Genomic DNA, 25,731 nt, shown 5'->3' with positions numbered 1-25,731 from the left:
AGCTTTAGAAATATTCCCTCTCCTTTTGCTGTTCTCCAAAAGCAAAACTTGGAGACTCTCTGAAGCCACTTGCCAACATTTACTATTAATCTACAGCCTATGTCTACATTTTTTTTTCCTGAATCATATTCAACCAATAGGTCACGTTAATGTCTGCTATCCAGCCATTAGTCATCTAAGAAACAATGCAACCTAACTGTATTCTGGTTTTTGTATTGCAAAATCTTGTCTGTCTTTTCTTTTTAAATTATTATTTTATTTTTCTGAAGGCAGAGTGGATTCAGACGAGTACCTGCCAAACTTGGAGAGACTTCAGACATAGGTTTCAGTTTTTACCAGTCTCTAGTGCTTTGTGGATCCAGATTCAGGCATTCTAACTTTGAACATACTGGTATTTTTTAGCCACTTAAGGGAGTCAAAAGTCATATTGGCATGGAGGAAAACACAGAAATGCAGCCTGTAAGTCCATAAAAGAATGTCATTGCATTACAGCTGTTTTGAAAGCTAAGTACTATAGTTGTCTGTCCCTGCACTTGAGCTTGCCCGGAGTGAGGTAAACATCCGTGTGCTCCAGGGATTACTCATTAAATAAAGCATTATGTTTCAGTACTGAGAAGTCTCTGCTATCCTTCCATTATCTTCTACTTTAAAGACAAATTTACTCTGCATAAAAGTAATTTTAATTATGTGGTTTGCTGTGTGTATATGTTGGATACTTTTCAGTTGCTCATGCAGACTGTAGACAAACACATACATATGTGTGTATACTACATTTTCCCTGCTATAATTAGGTATTTCTGGCACTTTGCAATAGCAAGATCAAAGCCAAATTGTAGCTACCTTTGGAAAATCTTAAAAGAAGCTTGTAATTGAAAAAGGAGGTGTGTAACTTTTCTGTTTTAAAACTTAATGAGGATTTTTTTTTTCCAGAAAGTGTAATGTTTTCCATCATCATTTTAGTGTTAGTTCTTGATAAAAAAAGTCATGGAACTTTTGAATTTGTGTGTTCTTTTGAAACAGCTCTGAAACTCACCAGGCAATCACAGAAGTGTCATTACATTACCATGATCCACTGCAGATACTAAATTGAAACTTGACTTTTGATAGATAGAATCCAAAGAACTAAATAATTTATAATTCTAAATAAGCAAATATAACTAATATGATCCTTTGGAATAGTTACACCTTATGATACTGATTTAAAAATTTGTTGTTGTAAAAGGGAAGGAATGTATTTCTATAGGGCTCACTGTAGTATTGCTATGAGATGTAACCCATCTGAACATTTGCCACTCCTCACAATTCCCTATGTGGGATATTGCTAAAGAAGTTCAATTCTGACAGGCCCTTAAATTAATGACTATGCATGTATGATGTATAGTTATGAGGTATATAAAGCACAGGGTTTTTTTAGTGTTTATATTTGTCTACTAATCCACTAGAATATGACAAACTCAAATAAGGAATCCTTTTCAGGAGCTGTGAGTTTCAAGTTCTGACCTATTGACTTCATGAGAGTATGAATTCTCTGGTGGGAGTAAGATATTCATCATGTCTTAACATAAAGTCCAGGAGCTGAGGAAACTCCTGCCTGGAATAAACAAGTAGCTCATCCAGTCTGCCATTCTGGCACCAAGAGCGGGTAAGACGAGATGTTTCAATGGAAGGCATAAATCTCCACAATTTTACAGTTCTATATTACAAGATGCTGCTTTTTACAGCACTTATACCTTGAAACATGAAGATTGATAGAGCTTATAACTCTATTTCCACAGTCAGTTTATAGTGTAAATCTTAAAGTACATTTCTTAAATTATTTATCCTAACAATTTTGAGAACAGAAGATATTTAAAGATATATTATCGACTTATACAAAAGTAAAACCTGCCCCCTACCCCCTTTATTTCATTTGTAATGGCAGTAAATGTTCTGGATGTGGGAAAACCTGACTATTTCAGTGCAGCAAAATTTAATTTTGCTGCAATGAGAGAGAGGTAGAGTGCCTTGCTAGGGAGAAAGGTGACAGAGCTGCCCAACTATTGGGTACTGGGATGCTTTTTACATCCTACTGCCTGGAGGTATTCACCAAGAACGATGAGTGGGAGCCCTTCTGCTACTGTTGTTGAGCCACTGTTAGCTGTGAAACCTGGAGGGCTCCTCTTTCACTGATCTAAGCTCTGTTTTTGCCCCACCCATGTATTTGCCCACCTTGGCAAAACCTTCTTTGGTTCAATGTTCAAAGCTGTTCCTGGATTCTGACCCAAGATTTAGTTCTGAAATGCTACGTCTCATCTTGTGCAGTGACCAGAGCAAGGTATTTTTCTTCGTCAGCAAACACTCGTTGGAGCTGGCCACTACTATCACTTTCTTAATTTCCTCTGACCAATTTTCTCTTAATTTCCCAGCCACTCTTTGAATCTATCATGCAAAGTAAAATAACGAGGTAGCACACATCATACCTCTAACGTTAAAACACTGGGATGATCATCACAACTAAATCAGAATCTTCTGATTTTTATTGTCCAGTGGGATCTACTTTATGACTAATATTATGAAGGTGGTGGAAATCAATATGTTGTCACATTGCATTGTCTGTATTGGAAGTGGTTCTTCACACTTAGGGTAGCAGACATACAAAATTGTTTGCCAGATGGTGTTGCAGATGCAAGAATTTTACACAGGCTCAAAGGGAGACTGGACAAGTACTTGAAAGCGATATCTACTTGGAGGTTACAAAATAGACAGGCCACAATTGGCTCAGGAAATCTCCTGAGCTCAAAATAGATGGAGAGAAAGGGGAGCACTAAGGGTGGGGAAATATCATATATAAATGTTCTATTCTTATTCTTCCTCACACTTACTGCTGAAAACAGACTACTAGACTGGATGAGCCTTCAGTCTTGCCATTACAAACATTTTTATATTTGTATTTAAGTAAGGAGTTGTGTGAGAGGGTTTCTCTGGAACAGGAAATGAATGTTGAAGGTGGAGAAAGCCCAGAACTGCTTAAATGTAGAAAATCAGTGGTGTGTTTTGTGATACGTATTGCTAACGAAAGCAAATTGAAAGGCAACTTTAATGTTGAAAGGGGCTCAAATGTGATTATGTTCTCAGTTACTGACTGCATAGGTCTTCACTCTTGCTTTTTTAGCTTTTCCATCTCACTAATATTATTGCGAGAAACAGATTTCCATTGTTTTCTTCGTGATTTCTCCTGGTAATTCTCCAAGCACATACAGAGGGCGTTTGCTAATCTAGCTGCACATCTCCTATGTCCTATGCGTTGCTTTCTAAACCTGTAGCCAAACTTAAGTACCCTAACTTGCACTACAGGACACGTACTATTGATAAACAAAAAAACAATCAGCTTTAGCAACTATGTCTCCTAAAGATGCTCCTCTTTTTCAGAAGGGAGATTGTTATGTGGAACAATTAAGAGGGGCATGGTCAATTCACAGTTCATGAGTCAATTCAGTGACACATCATATTGAAATGTATTATGCACATAAGGCATTTATTTTAATCTTGTTTTTTTTTATTTGTCTCATCCTTTGTTAGGATTGGCCTTGCATGCTGGATTCTTATCTTTTTATTGCTTCGTGCTTTTTAATGTTTATACAAGCTCTTCTGAAAAACAAGAATGTGGCTGAGGTGCCTCTGAAGGACTGGAGATGCCAAGGTTTGAGTGGGCTTTTTGAATTGACTCACTCTGCATGTCCTGACTGAGCTGGGTTATGACTTGTAAATATCACTGGAAACAGCCTACTTTTTATCATCATTTGTCTGGCAGAATCATTGTTGTAAAAAAAGCAGTTTTTTTAAAAAGTTATTTTTATAGGTATCATTATTGCTGTTTTAAATATGATGAGTATCTATGATGATGGTGAAAATTATAGCTGTCCTTACTCCCCAAATTGATCTACTTAATATTAAGAAGAACAAAATTCTGCTGCAGTGTTTTTCTTTGCATATTTTAATGTTTTGGCAGATTCTATCAGCCACAGACTTCTATCAGCCGTCTGAAATAACTGCTTGCTGATCATTAGAGTGATTACAACCCATGAGCTTATAGATACTCTGGAACCTGTCAAGAAAAAATGCTGCAATAAGGTGTTTTTCCAGAAAATCAATCTGAAAGAGCAACTGCTTTTTGCCCTCTCCCATTTTGTTAATGGTTGAGATGATAGTGGTTTAGTAATAATGTTCTTGGTATTTATTACTTGGTAATTATTACTCTTTGCTCTTTTTAGGTGATGCTTTCAGTGGGCCTTTATTTTTCTTTTTTATTTTCTCCCCATTAATGGTGCTTCTGTCACAATACGTCTTAGTCAATCACAGATCTCCAGAATAACAGAACTTAAGTTTACATGTATGTGTCTATGTTTTTCCTGGGTTCCAGAGAAATGTGACTGTTCTGTGTATCCTAGAAAGGGAGTTGTGAGACCTCATTTTATATTGCATGTTGCACAGTAAGAATTAGCGCGCTGAGCTCTTTCCGTGCCTCAGGAGGAGCGCAAAGCAGCTGTAGTGGGACTAAGGGTCTAGACAGCTGATTTCATTGAGGGCGGAGGATCATCAGAACAACAGAGAAAATGTTTGATAGCTTGTCAATTCATGACCCTAAGGTCCAAGAGACTTCCATTCCCCCAGACAAATGCTGATCCCCATTAATACGAATGGTTGAACTTCATTTGACATCAGTCAGTCCTGTGTCTGAGTGCAAGTACGTTATTCCCTGTGCCACTAATGCAAGTCATATACCCCAGCCAAGCAGACATGGGAAGCAGAGTTTCCAGTAGTCGTTGTTGCTTTTGCAGTACTGTGTGGAGATGGTCAGTAGGCTTATTCCTCTGTAACTGTGTTCCATGCTTGAGTATCTTCAAAGCATTTGTTGCATTTTATAAAGTTCATCTTTTCTTTTGTGCTTGTTTATTTAGAACTGATATACTGTGTCAGGTAGCCCATTTGGCTGGGTAGGAAGAAGCATCTCATGTTTAAGGTCATGGCGTTGATAACTATTAATTTATATACTCTGATTCTACTCCTTATTCACTTCAAGTTCTCCTAGGATGGCTACTGAGTACATTTAGCATCAGCTTCCTCAGCTGTGACACTGGAATAGTAGAAATACTTTTCCTTTGCAAAGACCCAATGATGTATGTACTGCTTGCTGTGTATTTTAAATTGAACACATGGAAGATATTTTGTAAGTTTTAAACCCAAAAATCTTACTAGTATTTTATTCCCCTCCAGGCACAGGAATTTGAGTTTTGTGTTGCAGATTAAAAAAAAATATATATATAAAACCCCCAAGAATTAATTTGTGCAACAGGTTATTATGTAACTACTCATCACAGAGGTGGTTACTGTTTAGTTTGCTGAAGGACCCTAGGACCACAGTTCCTTTTGAACAGCCGATATCTAGTTTTTCTCATGATATTTTCCTAGTAGTTCTGTTTTGCTGGTTCCTTGTGAATAAACTGCCCTTCACAGGGTCTGTCCATGTAGGGCTTTTGTATAACGCTTGCTCATTTAGTTAGTTGTTATATTTGTAAGCTCCAGCTGCAGCCATCACTCTCTAAATCTGTCATTGAAGGATTTTGTTTTAAATTCTGCCTGGCTTTGTTTTCAGATGTCTCTGAATTCCTCTCTGTGTTGAGTCACAGCTGTGAAAAGAGAAATCTACCTCTTTAATTCGAGGGGTCAATGGCATAAAAGCACTAAAGCCTGGTGGGGAATAGCTTAAAGAAGATAGTTAATCATGATGATCCCATGGGGTTTCATAAACTTACATAGGGTTCATCTGACATGAAGAGTCCTGGCTATCTTCAAGCCCTGGTTTCTTTGGGGGGTGCATGTTTTACCAGGGATTGGGATCCTCTATAGAACAAGCACCTGTGGTGGATGTTTGCCACCTGCTCAGCTGTGGCTATGGAAACACAACTTAATCCTTCTCCACCACATCCCTTCTCGAGCTAAGCCGGTGTGGAGGCCAAATCCTTTCTAGTTGTTTCTTTCCCCACAACCTTGAGAAGCATTTAATGCAGTAACTACAATGGCTTCCACTTGATCCAACTGGGAGATAATAGACTGGCAGGAAAGAATTGCTAATTTGGGCAGAAAAGAGAGGTCAGGCTGGAACATACAGCTGATATGTTGTTTTCTGGGTAAGCAGAACTCTGTGTGGCTTGGTTTGGGTGTCAGCTGTCCATCCAGCAGTATTTCTCACATAGCTTCCTCTTCTAGGTCCAATAGGGGAATCCTGAAAGAAATCCCCTTCTAGTCTCATCAGTGCAGACAAAAGCATTATTTCGAATACAGTGCCAATAATTTTGACACTTGGTTCTGTGTTTAGTTCTCACAGGATGGGCAAACCAGGATGGTGTGGGTGAACATTATGTAGCAGCCTTGAGATATTGGATTAAGTCCTGTATCTAATGCAGCATCTGTACCTGTTCTGTGTGTACTTCCCTTGTCCTGAGCACACTTGGTATTCTTGGTACAGGCATTTATGATCGGCTTGTGAATCAGCTGTTGAATTACCACAGCTTTTGGTCAGTTTTATAAAAGAAAAACATTCCTGATTTCAGTCAGATTTCAGTAGTAAAGGACTTGATTTGTGAGCAGATCAGGTGGGTGTTGCCCTCATCGGATGAGTCCTTGGAAAGACAGGGGTGATCACTGGAGATTAGGAAAAGCCATTTGATGGCTGCCAGACCCTTAAGTTGGTCAGTGGAAAGGTGTTGGAGTTGCTGAAGAGCTTCAGTGTGTGATCCAGTTCAGCTATTCCTCTATTCATTAGATGTTAAAAAAACTAATAGAAAAATTTAGGTTGGAAGGGATATCAGGAAGTCATGTGGTCCCATCTGCAGCTCAAAGGAGGGATAACTTCAACTTTGGATCAGATTGCTCAGAGCTATACCCAGTAGAGTTTCAGATGTCTGCAAATATGGAGAATCCAAGCTTCTCTGAGCCCCTGTTCCAGCATTGACCATCTTTGTAGGGCATGAAGCCTCAGGACTCCCTCAAGATCGAGACTGCCTCATTGTCTTAGGAGGCAAGTGTTTACTAGGGAAAAGGAAAGTAGAGGTGGTGTTTTACATCCTACCTTTTTTGTGTTAATCTTCTGGTTATGGCAACTCCCCAGCAACTAACTGGTTAATCATCTAAAAAGCTTTGCTATTTTTCAGTGAAGTATTGATTCATCTGTGCACTCTGTGTCCTCACTTTGTCCTCACGAGACAAAGGAAAGTTATTGTGGTTTTAAACCAAAGTGGAAATAGTTCTGCATTGAATGGAGGTGGTGATGCCTGAATTCTTGTTTTCTTTTTCAGTACGGCTATTTCAGATTCCAGGAACTGTCATGCTAGCACCGTTCACAAAGCAGCTTAAAAATAGACCAGCAAAACAACTCTCTTGCACCAAATACAAATTGATTTCTGCTGCAACACAAGCAGAAAGTTCTCTTATGGTCTGATAGCAGCATGTTTTAACCCTTGAAAATGGTAAAGTTGGTGCTCAGTTACCACAGGACCATTAAAGCTTTGATAACCTGCCATCTGGACTCACACTGGCCGCACTTTACTCCTGATGCAGCTCTGTGAAGTTCTTGTTTATGGAAAATGAAACTGTGACTGCTTGTAATTTTCTGCAGTTTGCACCAGGGCTTAAATCAAGAGTAAAACACTGGAAGAAGTGGTATGTGAGTCACAGATCTCACCACAGAAATCACAGCCAGCAGTCTGTAGTCCCTGGTGAGAAGGGTGGCTGGGTGACTAAGGCATTGCCTGGACATGGAGGGGATGTGGGTAGTGGTCCTAACTACCGGTGTGACCTTACATGAGTGATGTCATCTCCTATGGTAACATTAAAAACAAATCACTTAACTCATAATGACAAGGATAGAGGATAGACAATAGAGGCATTAAAGGTTTTAAAGTGCTCAGCGTAAGCTTACAAATGGGATGTGTTATAGTCGCGATTCCCTGTCACACATCCTCCAAATGCAAATGAAATACAGCATTTAAAAAAACTAGGAAGAAAGCAAATGCATTCAGCCTAACAACATAACTGGGTTAATGTGCCAACACAGATCACTGCACAGCAGTGTACATGTTCATATGTATATCTTCTTACATATTGCCTGCACAAAATGTTGATCCAAAATTAGTTGGACAATGGATAAATAAATCCCCCTTCTCCAACAGAGTTTAAGTCTATAGTCATGAATTATTAAATCAAAATTTGTTGGAAGTGTAAATTAAAATCAGGCATGTCTACCCCCATACTGTAGTATATCTAGTAAAGCCCTGCCAAATATGCCCTGCAGAATTCACTGACAGTGCATCAAATAATGAACCCATACATCGATGAAAAGAATGCTATGAAAATATGCCAATGCATATAGCAAAAACATATTTGATCAGAGCCCAGCCACCATATGAAGTGCACGTTTTTTAACCATCACTAAACTGTATTAGCCTGAATTCTTCTGAAAACTATCAGATCAGACTTCTACACAGCTGACAATGAACTAAGTAATACTGGCAGTGAATGAAACATCCTATTAGGATTAGTGCAATAGAAATAATTCCAAAAAATTGTTAATTATATTAAGATGACAAGTACAACATGCAGTTGCCTGTCTTTAATATTTGTAACATTCTAGTTTTCTCTGAGTCCCGTAGGCAGCTTTTAGATAACAGCTGGAAAATCTGTGAGTACCTACAAGCATTTTTAAAAAAAATCTGAATCTAGTTGGTAATACATTTCCATTTACATCTGATACATCTAGCTACAAATTTTAGCACAATAAAGTATTTCTTGAGAACTTAAATTACCATTATATATATATTTGTAAATATAAATCCTCGTTTCTTTTTTTTTTCTTTTAATTTTGGGGAAGGTTTGTTTTGGTTTTTTTCTGATTTTTTTTTTTTGGTTGGTTGGTTGGTTTGTTTGTAGGATCTGCTGTGTTATGATTGTATGGACGGGTTGGGTAGCTGAAAGCAGAACCAAGCTATTTCTGTCTGTACACAGAGTTGGCTGGCTGGTAGTGTCTCTGATGCATGTATAGCTGTAATGTGTAATGTATTGTTGTATACGATGCAATGAATGGAGTCAAACAACAGTAGGAACTGCCTTAGCTCTGGATTGTTTGGATCAAGGACAGAAGATCTTGTTCCAAGAAGATTCTTGGTCCAAGAAGATGCAAGACCTAGTTAGATCTATAAATATATCCATGCAGACAGCTCACTGGCTATATGCTTTGAATATGTACTACCATTTACCTTGCTGCTGTATTGTGCCTAGAAGGAAGCCTGGACTTGATTCATGACAAATTTCAGCAGTGCCACACTATCTCCCTATCAAGCTGGGTTTTTCACAACCATGAAAAACACATGGCAGAGCAAGTCTTGGTTCACCTAATCTGTAAATCTGTTCACAGTCGTCTGTAAAATACCCCATTGACACCAGTTACTGGTGGCCCCAGAAATACCAGCCAGTCCAGACCTCTGGTAATAGAACTGCTAGAGGACTCATACTCCACCCCTGAAGATAGTGGAAGGTCTCCTATGAAAGGAGGTACAGAGAACAGTTTTTCCATAGCAAAAAACTGGCAAGAATCCCTGGAGGTGAAAAAGAAACTGTAATCTTTCCTTTGAGTTGGCCATTGTAGGTATGTATGTGTTTTTTCCAGCAAAAGAATGGTAGTTGCAGGGTCAGTGGTTTAGCTGGCCTGACAGTGCTGCCTGGGGTTAATGCAGGCTTTAGCAGGACAAATACAATCTGTTAGTGTTTAAATGTTCAGGCAGGTCTCCTCAAAATGAGCATTTCTTTTCTCTGACAGCTGTCATGACACTTTTCTGGCTTTTCAGTATTTTCTCAAGAGCAGGCCAAGGCTGTTCCACAGGCAAAGCCTCCTGCAAGCATTCTCTCCCTGTCTACTTTATTCAGAGCTAAGCCAAGCCACCCCAAGTGCTGCAGGTGGTGACAGACATTTCAGAGGAAAATTCTCTGGCTCTCTTCAAAAACCTTCAGATGTCACGGTCCTTGGCACGAAGCAGTTTTCATCTAGTCTACCTTTTCATTAATGTCTTTAGGAATTTCCATCCTACTGCCTTTTTCTTTTCTTGGATACCAAAGTTACACAAGCTGCCTTAGAATCACTTTTCATAGCTTGAGAAGCTTTTTTGGTCTGCTGGGGAAACATGTTGTACTTAAAATAATGTAACACTGAGGTTTGGCTTAGGGTTCCTTTTGATTCTTATGTGTTGCTAAATCGTGCCATACACTGCTTTCTGCTTTGGCTTGTGGGGTTTCTTTTTGCTTTTGGTTTTTTGCTTGTTTGTTTCATTTGGTTTGGTTCTTTTTAATGATCAGGCATGTAGGGTGTTCTCATGTCAGTCTAAATAAAGAGCCTATGGAAAGTTATGATTACAGATGTAGTATCTGAAGTCACAGTTACTTCCACCAAAAGAATGAAGGAAAAAAACCCACCATCTGAGATGCGTATGCATCTACCTTTAGAGTAAAAAAGCATATAGATATTTATATGTGGAAGATACCAGTTGCACATCTGACTGGTGGGACCTTTTATTCATCTCCCTATCTCTTCTTTGCAATATCATTATCAGATGACAAGTTGCTTTCCATCCCATCCTTTTTCTTGGACAATAGACATTGTGCTTGGGGAACAGCCTATAGAATGTAAAACTGCAGGTCTGATTTTTTTTTTTTTTTTTTTTTTAGGAGACACAACATACAAAGAACCAGGGTTAGAGAGTAGCCCTTGTTTTATCTTCAGTCTTGGATTTATGCATGTCCAAAAGATACAATGCCACAGATAAAACTGCTCAGAATCACTCTTTCTAGTGATATATAACATGCCTGTGTGCCCGGCTATCTATTTGTCACTTTCTGAAAGGATTATTTCTATGTCTATGTGAAATCTTTGGGTGTAATCCTGACCCCACTGCCACTGACCTGAAAAATATCCTGCTATCTTTTGAGGATAAAGCGCTCATTTCCTATGTGTATAATTTTAGGTCCCTGATAGTAAATTTCATGGTCAGATAAGCTCTTCACAGCAGTGTGACACTGACCACTCCATAAAGGTTACCCATTCTTACCAGTGTTTATCTCAAAATGTACTGCCTGCCTTTTATAAATGCTTCCATCAGTAGACTAGCTTCAGAAAGATGCAAACAACTATAAAAAATAAACCAAATAAGTGAGTGAGTTCATTCTTCATCTCTCATGTTTCACTTTCTTAGTCACCATTTTTATTTAAGCTTGAGTTTATTTTTATGAACAAAAAATCCAGTGTAATCCTCAAACATATTTTCTATCCATTGGAGAGCTTTATTTATTATCAGATGGTCCTCTGTAATAAAAACAGGGTGTTTTTTTGCTGACCCTTTGTTCCCTCTGTTGCATCCTCCTTGCCACTCAGTCCCTTCATTTTTCTTTGCTCTATTTGGTTCTTCTCAAGTGGGAGCAGAGCAGAGGTTTTTCTCGTTTTCTAAATACCGGGTTGAATGGATAGAGTATTAATGCTGCGAGTAGCTCAGTAAAGGTAAAACCTGTAAAGCTTTGTAAAACTCATTGTATGCTAGGTTATACTTCATATGAGTCTTTACTATTCACCTGGGTATTTATCAATAGCAAAGCCTGCTTTAGGGCAAAACGTTATCTTAAACCAGATATACTAAACCCAATGATTTGAGCAAAGCAAAGCAAAACAAAACAAAACAAAAAATCACCTTCTGTAGGCTCACACAATTTTTCTGATTGTGGCATTGTCTTTTTATTCAGTAATTCCTGCTGTCATTGGGAAGTGATGTAATACTGATCTGGGTTTTTTGTAAAAAGAAGTATTTTTCTGAATCCTGGAAGCGAACATTTGCTGCACTATAAACAGCACAAAAGCTGATTAATAAATGGCAGAATAGTGGTGAATAATAGTGTTTACCAGTTCTTGGATGGAGTTAGCTTTAAACTAAGATTTCACAATGAAGAGAAAAGCCTCTTCTGCCAAATTATGTATCAACAGACTGTCTATCTAAGGGGTACAAGAACATAGTTTCATTGTACCCTGGATGAATGTCATCTTTGTTATTTAAGAAGTAAATTAAGAATGTTAAGTAAGTCTGGAGATGTAAATTTATTTTTAGTCTATTTTATTTTATAAGCTATTAATCTGACTCACGTCTGCTTTTAGTTTTCCCCCTTACTAACACAGAATATTCAACATCCAGTTCAAGGTTATTGTACAGCTTTGAACCACACACTAGATAACCATAGTAATTTTTCTTTTTGAATATGTATGATAAATTATAGGTTAGACATCTACAGGTAAATGCATATCTGTATATTTGTAGTTAAAGTAACGTGCCTCAAATTTGTATGCATATATATATATATATAAAGTAAATACATGTATCATATGAGTAAAGAGATAATGTACCTTTCAATAAATTCTAATTGTAGGTGTAGTTCTTTTTATTTCTTTTTGCAGCTAATTAGTTTTAAATCTTTTAAACCAATATGTTTGTCTAACAGGCCACTCATGCTATGTGGTTGATGTTGCAAGGGGCATCTTTTGGTCTCTTCTCTAGATTTTCAGTACTTGCAATTTGTAACATTGTTATTTTATTCAGTACAACTGAGCCGTACCGTTTGGGTAGTCACTTTTCCTGTATTTGCTGCAGGCTGTTTCCATTGTCGTCTTTATCGGAGTACAAAATTCCAAATTTTAAAATGGTTTCAGAAAACTAGTGCTGGAGACAGGCTTGAAATTATCCTCCAATTCTGTGTAGGTTTTTGTTATGGGATTAAACAGAGAGTTACATGAACTACTGTTAAAAATGTGTGCGCTTTAAGATGGGTCACAGTCCTTCCAGCTCCTGGACTTCATGACGCCAGGAGAAGTGGGAAACCTACACAGTATTTGTGAATGTGAGATTTTGCATTTAGATAGGTTTGAGCTGAGTGATCTGAAAAGACTCCCATAAGCACAGAGCTCCCTACTGTCTGTGTGTCTGAGAAGGCTGAAGAGCCCTGTTTATTGCAACAAAAGGCCTGGAATAAATTATGTTTAGTAAATTGGCTCCAGGTTTTCTTGTTTCAGACAGTAGCTTCGTAGCAATCTGTTTTATAGGCTCCACTAAATCGGACTGGTTGAGGGAGGTGACAACTCATTTCAAGGACGTGGCATCGCGCATGTGCCAGTTACTTCCAGCTGCCTCTCTGGCAAGATGGCAGGACACCAGCAGATTGACATCTTGTCTTTTGGCAGTTTTAAGCTACAGCCTGCTACAAATTTAGGAGCCCCAAGGGGAGGTCCTAGGAGGATGGAGCCAGGCTCCTCAGCCTGTCTTCAGCATCGCGCCCCCCACCCCCATATGGGGCAAAGAAAAGCTCCTTTATTCCACTGGAATTACCCCTATTTCAGCGAGGTGGATGCATAGCTTCCTTCTCCAGTTGGTCTCGGAGGTGATAATTAACACAGTGCAGATATTTCCTTGCTGAAGCCAAGGTGGGAAGGCTGCTTTAGTCTTGGCATTTTTCTTTTCAAACTCTTTTTCCTCATTTATTTTGGGTCTGCTCGTAATGAGGGAGTTGCAGAGTGTGTTGGTGCTTAGCAGAAGTATTGAAAAACTAACGGAAACAACACTTTTTCCTCTTCTCACAACATTCTTCTTACTTTTGAGGGGAGAAAAGGACAGGGGAATTACATTTTCTTTTAGGTTTTATATTTTATTTCTGTTCCTGGGTCCAGTTACTTCTGAGCAGCGTGACTATGGCTCTTTTCAGCACAGGACACTGATTGACATTGCATATGTTACAAAAAGGAAGGATATTTCCTGAAGATTAATGGCCAGTTAGTTGGTCTGAAGTTCATTAACCTGAGTTAGTCATTAGACTGCTGGAAGGACTCTTTGCGGAAGTTGGAATTATGTTAGAAGATCATCATAAAATAAAAATATATTTGACAATCTGGCTAGATTGCAATGAAACTAGGGCAAGACAGGGTTGGCTTGAGCTCACAGAGAAACTGCCTCCAATGTAAACTAACTGCCTTGTGTCAGAAATTAAAGCACACGGTTTTTCACAGACATTATTCAAGCAGAAGAGGAAAGAAGTTTTGGGGAGGGGGGGGATGGTGGCGCGGGGACAAAGGAAAGTTCCTATTACCAAAAGAATCTCATCTGAAAACATCAGGTTGTGAGATGTGGCCGAAGGTCCAAGTTTGTTTCTGGTCCTCTCAAACAAGCAAATGACATGTGTTCAGACATCATTTTTTTCCTATAAGTGGCAGATTTAGTCCTGATTCTTCACTGTACTTTGCCTGGAGAAAAAGAGCCCCAAATCTTCTGGTGAGATCCCTATTGGCTAAGGTCCAGACCCTCAAGCCATGTCTTCACAGCTATTTGCAGTTAGATGGCTCTTAATCGCTTCTTTTTGAAGTGTGGTTTGTCTTCATCATCCCACTGAAGATGAACTGGTGTCTCTTGTCTTAATATAGTCCTCCCCCTCCTCCCTCCCTCCAAAATTAAACTTCTTTAAGGTGATATAACCCTATGATAGCCTAGTCAACAACAGTGCCTCATAGTCTGACCACAAATACATGTACTGGCATGGAAGAAGTAAGGGCCTTTTCTAGGATCCTATATACTAATAAAGAGAAGGGAAAGGAGAACCAAAGGCATTTTATGTTTGTTTTCTTTTCTTTCCATGCCATCTCACGAATACGTAGTGGCACTTGGGCAGAAGTCATGCAGTCAGACACTGAATGTGTGGGTTGAGGAAGGGACTGAGAAGAAAGAAGCTCAATGTTCTGCAGTAGGAACGATGCTTTGGGCATTTTGCAAATCGTTTGCCTCCCTCTCTTTCCCCATCATGCGCTTCGCGCAGGATCCCTTGTCTTTTGCTATTGACGGAATGTCTGGAAGCTTGGAAAGCCCCAGCTTCCTCTGAGAGAGGTTTCCTCTGGTAGAAAGAACTGAGGGGGTCCTCTTTCCAGTCTCTTCATGCCGGGAAGGATGTACTGCCAGCATCATGAGGTGCTAAATTGATTCTGGACACCTCTGTAGCTGACAGAGGTGCTTTGGCACTGGCGCTGCAGGCAGCTTGAGTGCCAGACTGGTGGTGAGGCTGATGGGCTGCGAGCTGTGCTGCATCTCTCAGGGGCTTACCTGGAGCCTTTCCCATGATGTCCATGCAAGCACTGGCTGATACGGACACTAGGATTACACTTTTAATTGGGCAGTTTTGGTACCTTTCAGAAAAGAATTTTCATGGCAAGTCATGAGCCATTAATCTCTCCACTAAACATAACATTTCCTTACTCCTTGATTTACAGCTTTACTCAAAGACCGACATTGGTCATTTCACCAACTATCTCCCTTGACCTCTGGTGTCATGCACTTGTAGGGGGAAGGATCTGGTCTCACAAATATTTTCATACTCTTCTCTGTGATTTATTAACCATCAAAATTTTGCCTTCAGAACTCAGGATTCCATTTCAAATAATTTCCTATGCAAAAGTGGAGTTATTGGGCAAAAGGTATCCCTTAGAACTGGGTACAACCAGGACACCAGGACTGCTGTTGCTGCTTTCTGTTCAGCTACTGTGGTGCCTGTGTGACTTTGAGGAATTAAGTTCACTGCAGTTTTATGATTCTGTTTTTGCATGGGGAAAATAAGGACAGTGATAATTACTTTCATTTGTAAAACACTTTTAGATTTATGGAATATGAATGACTGTTACTAAGTGAAAAGTGTTGCAAAGCTGGCTTAGTTGCACACTGTGCTAACACAGTCCCATATCAGCCTATTGACCTCAGCATGAACCACTCATTAAAGTTTATAGGACATTTTGGTGGGTGAACTGAGGCAGTTATTCTGCTGGAAATATCATACTGAAAGCACATTTAAATCCATCAGCTGCATTGACTTTTTTTCTCTATTAAAACTAAACACAACTGCTTGCTCTATCCAATTTTCGGAGTTTATTTATGAAAGTTTATGATGGGTATGTACTCAATGTTAACTCAGCTTGTATGCCCATGGTATCTGAGATATTATAGTTTATTCTAGTCATAGTGTAAACATACAATAGCTCTTGTACTGAGATAAAGAGAGAGCTATACAATATTGAGAAGTCTAATGGAGCAGTATGAACCGACAAGTTGCATCGTAATTTTTGAATGGCAAATGTGTTTTTTATGGATACTGCATTAATTTAATTTTGCTTAAACTTTGGCTGTGCTGTACATTCGTGCTTGAAAACCTGACGTATTTTTGCAACCTCAGAGTGTGTAAGTTTAGTAGTAAAGAAACAGATTTACAACATTTTGATTTTTACTAGAGGAAAACATACTTTTGTAACAAGTGTCTTAAATGAACTACTCTTTAAAGACAGGCTTGGCTTGCTTTCAGATTTATTGTTTATATAATAATGCAAAAAAAATCTACTGATGTCTTGCTTTTCTTCCAGATTAAATTTGGATTGTTTGAAAAGTGGGGAGATACTTCACCGTAGTGCAAAAGAAGATACAGAAAGAAGAGACCAGAATGAGAGCTTCCCAAGTACCACATGCCTGCAGCCTGCTATCTTTAGCGATGCTGTTCCTTCCGGTCACTGGAATGTCAAAACAAAATATCCCAAGACTTAAGCTTTCCTATAAAGGTAAACTTCTCTGTAGTTTTTCTGATTCTGTGACTTTTGTTTTGATGTGATATTGCCAGCAGTTCATTTGTATTAGTAACTAGGAAAGCGAAATGCTGTCCCTACAGTTCCCAGAAACACGTGATAGAAACCTTGAAGATAAATGAACTCTGCCTAGGGACAGTATTAAATTATCTTTTTTTGGGTGGAGTGGAACATGCTTCTCAAATATAACTGGGTTTTTAAACTATTGTTTCAGTTTGCTCCAAGAGGATATTAATATACTATACATAAATTAAGGGGGAGTCATTGCCTAAACATAGGTTTCTAGTGCTACTTGAAACACCGTGAAGCCTGTTGGAGACATTTCCATGTGGCTGGTGAGGATGATGTGGGATGTTGAGGACACCCACACCTTTCTAGAGCATCAAGGAAAGTCGAGAGACTTGCCCCGAGTGCGTCAGATGGCACTGACATTTTCTTTTTTAATTACTTTTTTTCTCTATCACTAAGTTGGTATGTGAAACTCTTGAAATGTTGTTTTCTTTCTTCTTACCTCTTTGGATCATGAAAGTGGGCTGTTCTGAGGAATTTCTTAACCTTGTGTGTACTTCTTGTTGAGAATGGTAAAGGCTGAGAGGTTTAAACACAGACACATTTATGTATTGATGGAGAAATTTTGATAGAAGGCAGATTTCTTGCAGCTTTGAACATACAACACGCTTCCACAGTTTTTACATAGTGCAGAGATACACCGCTGATATTGTCTTCTTTAGTTAAAGCTCTCCAGTTAGCTATTTTTCTGTTATGTCAGCACCCTGCCCTCGTGGGAGCGAATTCTGCTCGCAGTGTTTCAAACTTAAGTCTTCCTATACACTGCAGGATTGCACTCAGGGTGGTGCGATGGGACGGGAGGCTTTAAAGCCTTCATCAGCAGTTATGATACGTTTATCATGAGTTTAACACACACAGGAATTTATTGAGTAAGCACAACGACACACTATTTATTTACAATCTTCCCTTCTGCTAGATTCGCATGCCACTGTGTATGCTGTTCCGCCATGTATATATACATACGTTTGTGCGAGGAAGACAGAGGAAGAGAGATCAAGGGATCTTGACAACATTTTTATAAATTCAGGAAACATTTGCACTCACTGAAGCCAATGAATACAGAAACTGAAAGACCTGACATGAGTTATGAAAGCTAGCAATAAAACCCTCCTAACACAGAGCCAGACTTTTCACAGCTAGGTCTTTTGAGATAATTCCCAATAGCAGCATATACCATATGGTGATGGCATTTATTACAGATTTGACACTCACGATTAGTGAATTCCTCTTAACTTCAAAAGCAGATAGCCTTTGGCAAAATCCTGATGGATGCGTTTGGCAGGTAAGGAGGGGGAGAGAGAAAAATTATTGAGGTCAACACAGGAAAAAAAGAAGTCGCTGAAATCTTAGTTTAAAATAGTGGCAGAGACCTGCTGGGAGTGGTTGGGAAAAAGCCTGAGCTCGTTTAAAAGGACAATGAACGGATGATTGATATCTAGGCCCTGACCCAAACTTTTATTAGCAACTTTATAAACCTTTCAGTTTGGCTTCAGGGATACGGTTTCCTATCCAAACTTATCCACCTATATCCCTGTAGGGGGAAAAAATCAACAACAGATACAAAATGGCACATAAATCTTAATTTGGAGAGCTTGATGGAACTGAAAAGCCAAAGGAAAAGAGAATTATCAGACTTCATTGCACCTTCTCTTGCCTTTTTTTTTGGGGGGTGGGTGGGTGGGTGAGGGTGTGCAGTATTTTTCTTTTTTAACAGGGAACAAGAAAAAAGTTACTGCTTGGTTTTCACACCTTTACATTGTAAATGGCGCAAGTAGTCCTTGTCATTATGAAGTCATATTTTTGTTGTTGATAACAACAGCATGGCAGATGTCCTGACTATTTGATACAGTTGTCAGAATTAAGATTACCTTCTCTTCCCAACCTCAAGTATTCCAGCCAAAATAATTCCAAGGTTTCTGAGAAAAAGATGCAGGAGAAATTAACTGTCTTGCCAGTTCTCATAAAACTGTTACAGTCATGTCATTGACAACTCCTGGCATCTCCATTCTTGGGAATTAAGAATTGAAATATCATGAGGATGATCATACGGGGCTCTTTTCCTTCTTTATGGAAAACTGACCAAAATTGGCCACATCAGGCAGCCCTGAAAACCTGGTCACACGTGTGTGTTCATTTGGCTGCTAAAGACGCTGTCTTTGAAGGGAAGGTTTCATCCTCTTCCAAGTGCAATGTGTTTATGGGATGGCATAGCTCCATCTTCCCAGAAGAGCTGAGCATTTGCTTGGGCAAGAGAGCTGGAAGCAAGGAGGACTTTCCCCTGCCGTTACTTCATCGCCCAGCTGCAACACCATTGCCCAGTGCAACTCAGCTGAGGGCTTCAAAACTGCTTCTTCCCATGCCCTGACAGTAAGGACAAGAAAGGGAATATCAAGAGGCGAATGCTGAGAACAGAGAAGCATAGGGGACAAGAAGAGAGAAAGAGGAAGAGGGAATGGTATTAAAGGAACACAGAGAAGGAGGAAACAGAGAGAGAAGAAAGAAATCAGGGGTGGATAGAGGAAGAGGGAGAAGGAGCAGGGTGGGGAAGCTAGAAGATGTGTCTATAACCATAAGAGTGCTTCAATAAACCATAGTGCATCACAGGTCCTCTGTGTTTCGACAGCAATTAAAATTTTAGAGCTTGTATGCATGGATTTTATAGGTTTTCATTTTCTGTGAGGTAGCTTATGGGGTGGAAATCTGTGCTGGAAATGTTAAGATACAGCTATTTCAGTGAATGATGTGCATATCAACATGATGTCATATGATGGACTTCCATTACTTTTTGCCCCTGTTCTAAAAATATGTTCAAAAAAATCACACACACATAAAACCACAATTGCACACAAGTGAATTGAAATATATTTTTTTAATATAAAGTCATGTATACTCCACCTGTGTTGATATAATACACTATGATGTTTAATTACATACCTCATCCTATATTCCCATATTTTCCCTGATTTATTAATTGAATAATTCTTAACATTTTGTCTTCTTCACTTAGACTTTAGCTTTTAGATATTGGTGCATGTCATTCATATGCCAGAAACTGTCACTGCTCTCATGTGTTTCTAGGGTGCTGCCACTACATAGACCTGAATTAGTCTATATCTCTAGGATACTTCTGCAAGTTTATGAGGTGTTTTTATTATTATGTTATAGGTTTAATATTAGGAAAAGGTAAACAAACTGTCTTCTAGTAGAAGATTACCATCTTTAGAAAACTAGGGCCTGAATTTTGAGTAATACTCCCTATTTTAATAGTCTTTGTACATCACTACATTCAGTCTCGGAGCAACAGTGTGTATTTATTCATTTTTGTGTGGCTGGAGATACCCAGTGACCATCATCCAAACTGCAGAACTTCTCAAGCAGGGAAGTGACATTCATCTTCCCCAAGCAGCACATCCTCATTGTCTGCTACCTCATTTAGCATCCTCACTCAAACCTCTGCAGCAAATGCAGAAGGTTTTTGTCTACCAGTCTCATCCTATGATGTCACTTATGAGGCAGCAGCAGTTCTGTTACTGAAGAATGGAAGGGCCTGTGTCATAATCCATACACACGAGTGTGTATAATTCATACAGGGTAGAGAGTCTTCTATCTTTTGGGTAGTAGTCTTTGCCAATTTATTGACAGGTATCTTTATACAGTTTTTTTGGTAAGCATTTCTAGGTTTTGCATTATAGGCAGATGCAGAGAATAACCAGACCAGAAGGTCGATTGCCATCTAGGGAAAAAAAAACCCAAAACCAAAATAAATTTCAACCTTTTTCAATTTGTGGCTATCCTAAAATTTTCCATTAGAAATACAAACTCCTAAATGAAAATATAAGCCTATTGATTTCCTTTACTTTGTTGCTTTCCATGGAAATCTTGGTAGTCTGTGCACTCAAAAGAATACATTTATATTACAAAAGTGTGTACCCTGCTTTCTTGGCTGCGGGTATATGTCCCAGCCCAGATCTGGACATTGTCACTTGTGACATATCCATGTTGACATCCACAGACACGTATCATTCCCATGCAGGGATGCAGCCATGCCCCAAAAGCATCGCTCTGGCTGTGACCAGTGCTGATTCGGTCAGAGGACCAGGTTCCTGCATTGTGATACAGCACACAGGAAAAGGCAAGACTGAAGGCAGCCTTTGGCTTTTAAAACAGGATTTACTTAACACTGTTAAAAACAGCTATGGCAGCCACCTAAATCTAATAAACAAGAACATTATTCTCAGCTGATTTTTTTCTTCTTCATATTGAATGAATTAAGATGCAGCCTCACTCCCACTAAAGTCACGGCAAGAGTTTTGCCACTGAAGTAAATTGAAGTAGGATCATGTTTCCACTCCTCGCTTTTTTCATCTTAAGTAAGTAAACTAAAGACAAGCAATTCTGTCTCCTCTGTTGAAGGGTGACAATGCTAAATCATCAGCTTCACATGGAAATTAGCCACGTTTGTGCATTGTTTAGCTTCATGCAGCGTTTTCCATAAATGATTTCCTTCACTCTAAGTGATCCATTCTTACAACATGGTAAAAAAACGAACAGAGGATAACATTTTGGTGTCAGGAATTCTTTTGAAAACTTGACTGGATTAGTACATTTCCTTAGTGCCCTAAACATTATCCTTTGAACATGCTACTTTGCAACCTCAAGCATCCTTCTTTCTAAATACTTTCTGCTTTAAACCTCTTTCATTTTGTAACTGAAGAGATGCTTAACTGTTGCATCAGAGCAGTTAGTTTGTTCTGTTTCAGTAAAGCTGTCTTATTTCCATGTCATGCATTGTTTAATGGTGCATGTAAAATATAGTTACAATTGCATAGCTCCATGAGTCTCATTTAAACTGTCCGTGACATTGTGGTCATCCCAGTACCACATTGGGGGTGTTGCACAACTATGAATGGTTGGAATATGGTAAATTGGTGATGGATGAAAAAGCCTAGAAATGAGCTTGCAGCTCAGCAGCTGTGCTTGCTCTGCAGGAAGAAGAAGAAAGATCAGTAAAAGCATGCTTTTGTGGTAATATCAGCAGCTGTAATTCTGAATGTCCATGAAGATCAAGGAAGATGTGCTGAGTGAGGAAGCACGGCTTTTCTTGAACACCTTGTCTCATTTGATGTGGGTTTTTTTTCTGATCTGCGATTTCTCAGAAAAATCTCTCTCAGGTTCCTCTGTAGAGTAACATAAAAGGTTTATGTGAGAGTTAAGGTCCTAGTTTCAGGTGATTTTCTAGTTATAAAATAGATTTTTGCCTGTTTTGTCTCAAAAGTGCTTTCTGCAGGCAGTGCACATTGAGACTTAAAATGTACCCTGGGTTGAAGATGGATGAGCATTGCTGTCCATGTGAGGAAAGACTCTTGTATATGCTGTAGACTAAGTATAAACTTGAAGGCATTTATTACATTTTAGTAACATGAAAACCAGCAACTTTCTTACAAACATTATTTTCCTTTTTTAAACTAGTGAACTTGGAGGTCAGATCCAACTATATGTTGCATTTTCTGTCATATAATTACCATATATATAATGTCCTGGAGAGCAGCCTCCAGTCAGTGACATCAGCAGTTTACATAGCAGTTGAACTAAGAATAACCTTAGAGAACTGACCTGTATCAACCTCTTAACAGCGTAAACAGCCTGTAGCTCACAACAGTTTTCTTTTTTTGAGATCACAAAAGGGCCTCAATTGGAGATAGAAAGGATTGTGTTCACAAAACACCAAACTATTCTGCTGAATGTTCACCTGATTAAATCCCAGAAGATGAGAAAGGAAAAATAAAAATGTAAGGCTTTGGGAAGAATGATTGGTCCCTTGTGAAAAGGAGAATGAGACAACACGGAAAACTGTCTCCTTAGGAGAAGAATGTGGGAAAGATACATGATCAGTAGCATCAGCTTCGAAGAGGGTACTTTCAAAAATATTTCTCAAATTGCACTTTTACTAAATACATTTGCAAAGCAAACCCAATTCGAAGTAGTTTCAAAGATCCCAACCTCATTCTCTGTCTATGCACTAATTTGAGGGCACGATCCTCTTGACGTCAGCGTGTGCCTAGCAGTGGACATCTGTGGTTGCGGCGCAGGTCCTTGAGTCACATCCTATTTCCCTTTCCTCCCTCCCCATTTCTGCTGTTCCATTTATAGATGAGTTCCTCAGAGAAGGGCCGAGGGGTGCAGGGGAGGTCTGTTCTGTAGTCAAAGTCCTTTGGAGATAAATACACAGAGACAGCAGAAAGAGACAGAGACAAAATTTTATTTATCATGCCAGAGGACTATGAGGGAAATCAGAGGGGTTGGCTAGCTGTGGTTGATAGGGGTGTTTAGACAAGGGAGGGGGAGTGACAAAGGTACCTTTTTTCCCACTAATTTGGGAAAACAGGTGCTCTCCTTTGTGATCCAAACTCTGCCTGTCCCAGAGAAGTAAACCGTTCTGTACCTTAGAGTTTGATGGCTGAGGTTACTGAAGACACTGAAATTATATATTCAGTTTATCTGACAGCTTTGGGATAACTTTAAAACTGCATCACCCATGCACCCTGGATTTCTTTGAAAAGTATTTCTCACTAGATATGTATCACAACAGCACCCTATATGACACCCACTGGTGCCCCCCAATGGATAAATAAATATAAATATCAATAATAAAAAATATCACCCCCCAATATTAAGTAATACCTTATGCCTATATACTAATAATTGACAGGAGGTAGTATGGTGGTGCACATAAGATGGTAATACGGTGTGTGCAGATGCACATCTCTGATATTCTTTGCCCTGTAACTTTTAGTTAGTACGGTCCTATTGCCTAAGTCTACAAGGCAGATACTGGGTCCACCTGCACAGCTGCACATGGGACTGAATCTGATGGAAGTTGCTAGGCACAACTCCTACACAACTAACATCAAAGGGAATCACTACAAACATTTGATGACCTCTTGTTTCAATGGCTTCATAAGAAAACTCCTGTCAATAGCAGAAAGTGTAACTGATAATGGGATTTCACTTTACCATAGGAGAATATTATGCTAGTCCAAGCTATTATAACATCAGTTGGGTTTATTTTCATTACTGGAAGGGGTCCTTTGCTATTGCCAGTGCAAAACTATTTTGAAAACCTACGTTCACATTAGCTAATCGAGTTACTTTGCTACGCTTGCTTGCTTTTTAATCAAGTGAAATATATCCAGAAAATTGGAAAAAGAATAAAAGGAGAAAAATCTTTGAAGTTTTGTGAAAACAATCATTATCTGCATTCAACTCACAGCTTCTTAAAAAAATCTGTCCTGTGCAGCTACCCCAGATGATGACTGACTTAACCGGTGCTTTCCTATAGCAATTGCATCTTCATACTGCACTTCTGTAGCAATTTAGAGCAGGGCTATTAGTTTTGCCTTGTGAACTCAACCAGCAGTCACGATTGAAGAAACACCTACAATATTAATGCCACTGTCATTATATAGGTTCTCCTTCCTCACTCAGAGCATGGGAAAGAAAGATTATCTGGCCCATGCCAGAAAGGGAACCCCCCTGTGGGGACAGGAACAAGCAGTTATGTGTGGGGAAAGCAAGCAGGAACCTCCTAAAGCAGGTTTGCTGCCAGCAGCGGAAATATCTGTTCCACTGGCAGGTAAATCTGCTTGTAGAGGTCCCGGCCCGTTGCCTCCTTTCCTGTGCAGGCACTCCTCCTGCTGCAGCCCCTTCAGCCCTGCCAAATGCTGCCTTTGCGCCCTGGGCAGCAAGTCAGACTGGGGAGCTGGTTATTGTTTCCCAGAACAGGTTTCACCTCCTTTACTGTACCTGCTCTGCCTCCCCAACCATCTGGGCCTGTCTTGGTTGAGTCAAGAAACCAGAAGAGCTTCTCAAGGCCAGTTACGAGGAGATTTCCTTGCCCTCAGAGAAACTGTGGGAAGGTCTGTTGAAGGATAATCAGGACTTAAGAGATATTACAGGCTCTCAGACAGTGGTTTCATGGCTGCTGAGCCAACATAATGTGCTGCTTCTGGAAGGAGGACATCTCCCTTGCTGCTCCCTTCCCCCCAAACACACATATGTACTTCTTTCCTCCATCAGCTGCTCCCAGATGCACTGACTGGGCCTTTCTCTTGCACCAGCTCCAGCTCTCATCAGCCCCTTTGGCAAGGACATATGCTGTTAGTAGTTAGGACTTTGTGTCTGAATTTTATTTAGCTTTACAGCCTGACCATACAGCTTGTGTGGGCTCTGGTCCAATGCTTGGAGTCGGAGAGACGAATGGCCCCCATGGCTTCTTGCTATACACTCAGGGCTAGAACCTCAACTGATAAAATTATTGCAGGTTCCAGTGGCTAAACCGAGGGTCTGGCTCTGGGACTTGGTGCAAGTGCAAGTAGGGTGTGTGTCTGTGTGTCTGTAGAGCATGAAGAAGGAGGGGAAGGCTGGCATGTACAGCTAGTGAATGCTTCCATAAAAATCTGTGTTGCTCACAGACACTGGTTACAACTGGTATGTAGTACGTAATTACACTAGTATGGAAATCACAGACAGTTTTCAATAATAGCAATGATAGTCAACAAAGCTGGATTTCTTTTAAGCTGTTCTTTTAAGTCTTGAAAACAGAGGTACTAATAAAACAACTGAGCAAGTAAATGTTTGTTTGGCATTAGCTGTCCTTTGCACTGACAACTCACCTTCTTCAGGAATAGCTCGTACTGCTCTGTATCTCTCCTAAGCCTATTAGTATCAATATTAATCTGTTTTCCAGGCCCATGCCATCTGACACTGTTATTAAACAGAATTCTTCATGCCACTGCAGTTCAAGGTCTCTCATCTTTTAGCACAAAAGCCTTGTCTACTTTGTTATGAACAGGACACTCATGAGGAAGCTGGCAAATACATTTGAATCTGGTGAGAAAAATGTTAAAGCACAAGTATTATTAAGATATCTGACCATTTTGAAA

At 39.5% G+C, this 25,731-nt stretch overlaps 1 protein-coding gene across 6 annotated transcripts in view; it reads left to right on the top strand.

Annotated features, from left to right (window-relative positions):
• Positions 1–25,731, top strand: part of SEMA3D (semaphorin 3D) — a 147,753-nt gene that overhangs the window by 28,455 nt on the left and 93,567 nt on the right. For 5 of the 6 annotated variants that reach the window (XM_027811917.2, XM_055711199.1, XM_027811918.2 and 2 more), the window contains one exon: positions 16,505–16,696. In XM_027811917.2, coding sequence (XP_027667718.2) covers positions 16,582–16,696 — 115 coding nt within the window. In that variant the 5' untranslated portion in view covers positions 16,505–16,581. Of the gene's footprint in view, positions 1–1,543; positions 1,643–16,504; positions 16,697–25,731 lie in introns of those variants that run through there. The other variant, XM_055711201.1, reaches the window with a different exon arrangement.

This window comes from Falco cherrug, chromosome 5 (genome assembly GCF_023634085.1).
Source record: "Falco cherrug isolate bFalChe1 chromosome 5, bFalChe1.pri, whole genome shotgun sequence".
In the NCBI taxonomy this organism is placed as follows: domain Eukaryota; kingdom Metazoa; phylum Chordata; class Aves; order Falconiformes; family Falconidae; genus Falco; species Falco cherrug.
This window is presented reverse-complemented; position numbering and strand designations above follow the sequence as displayed.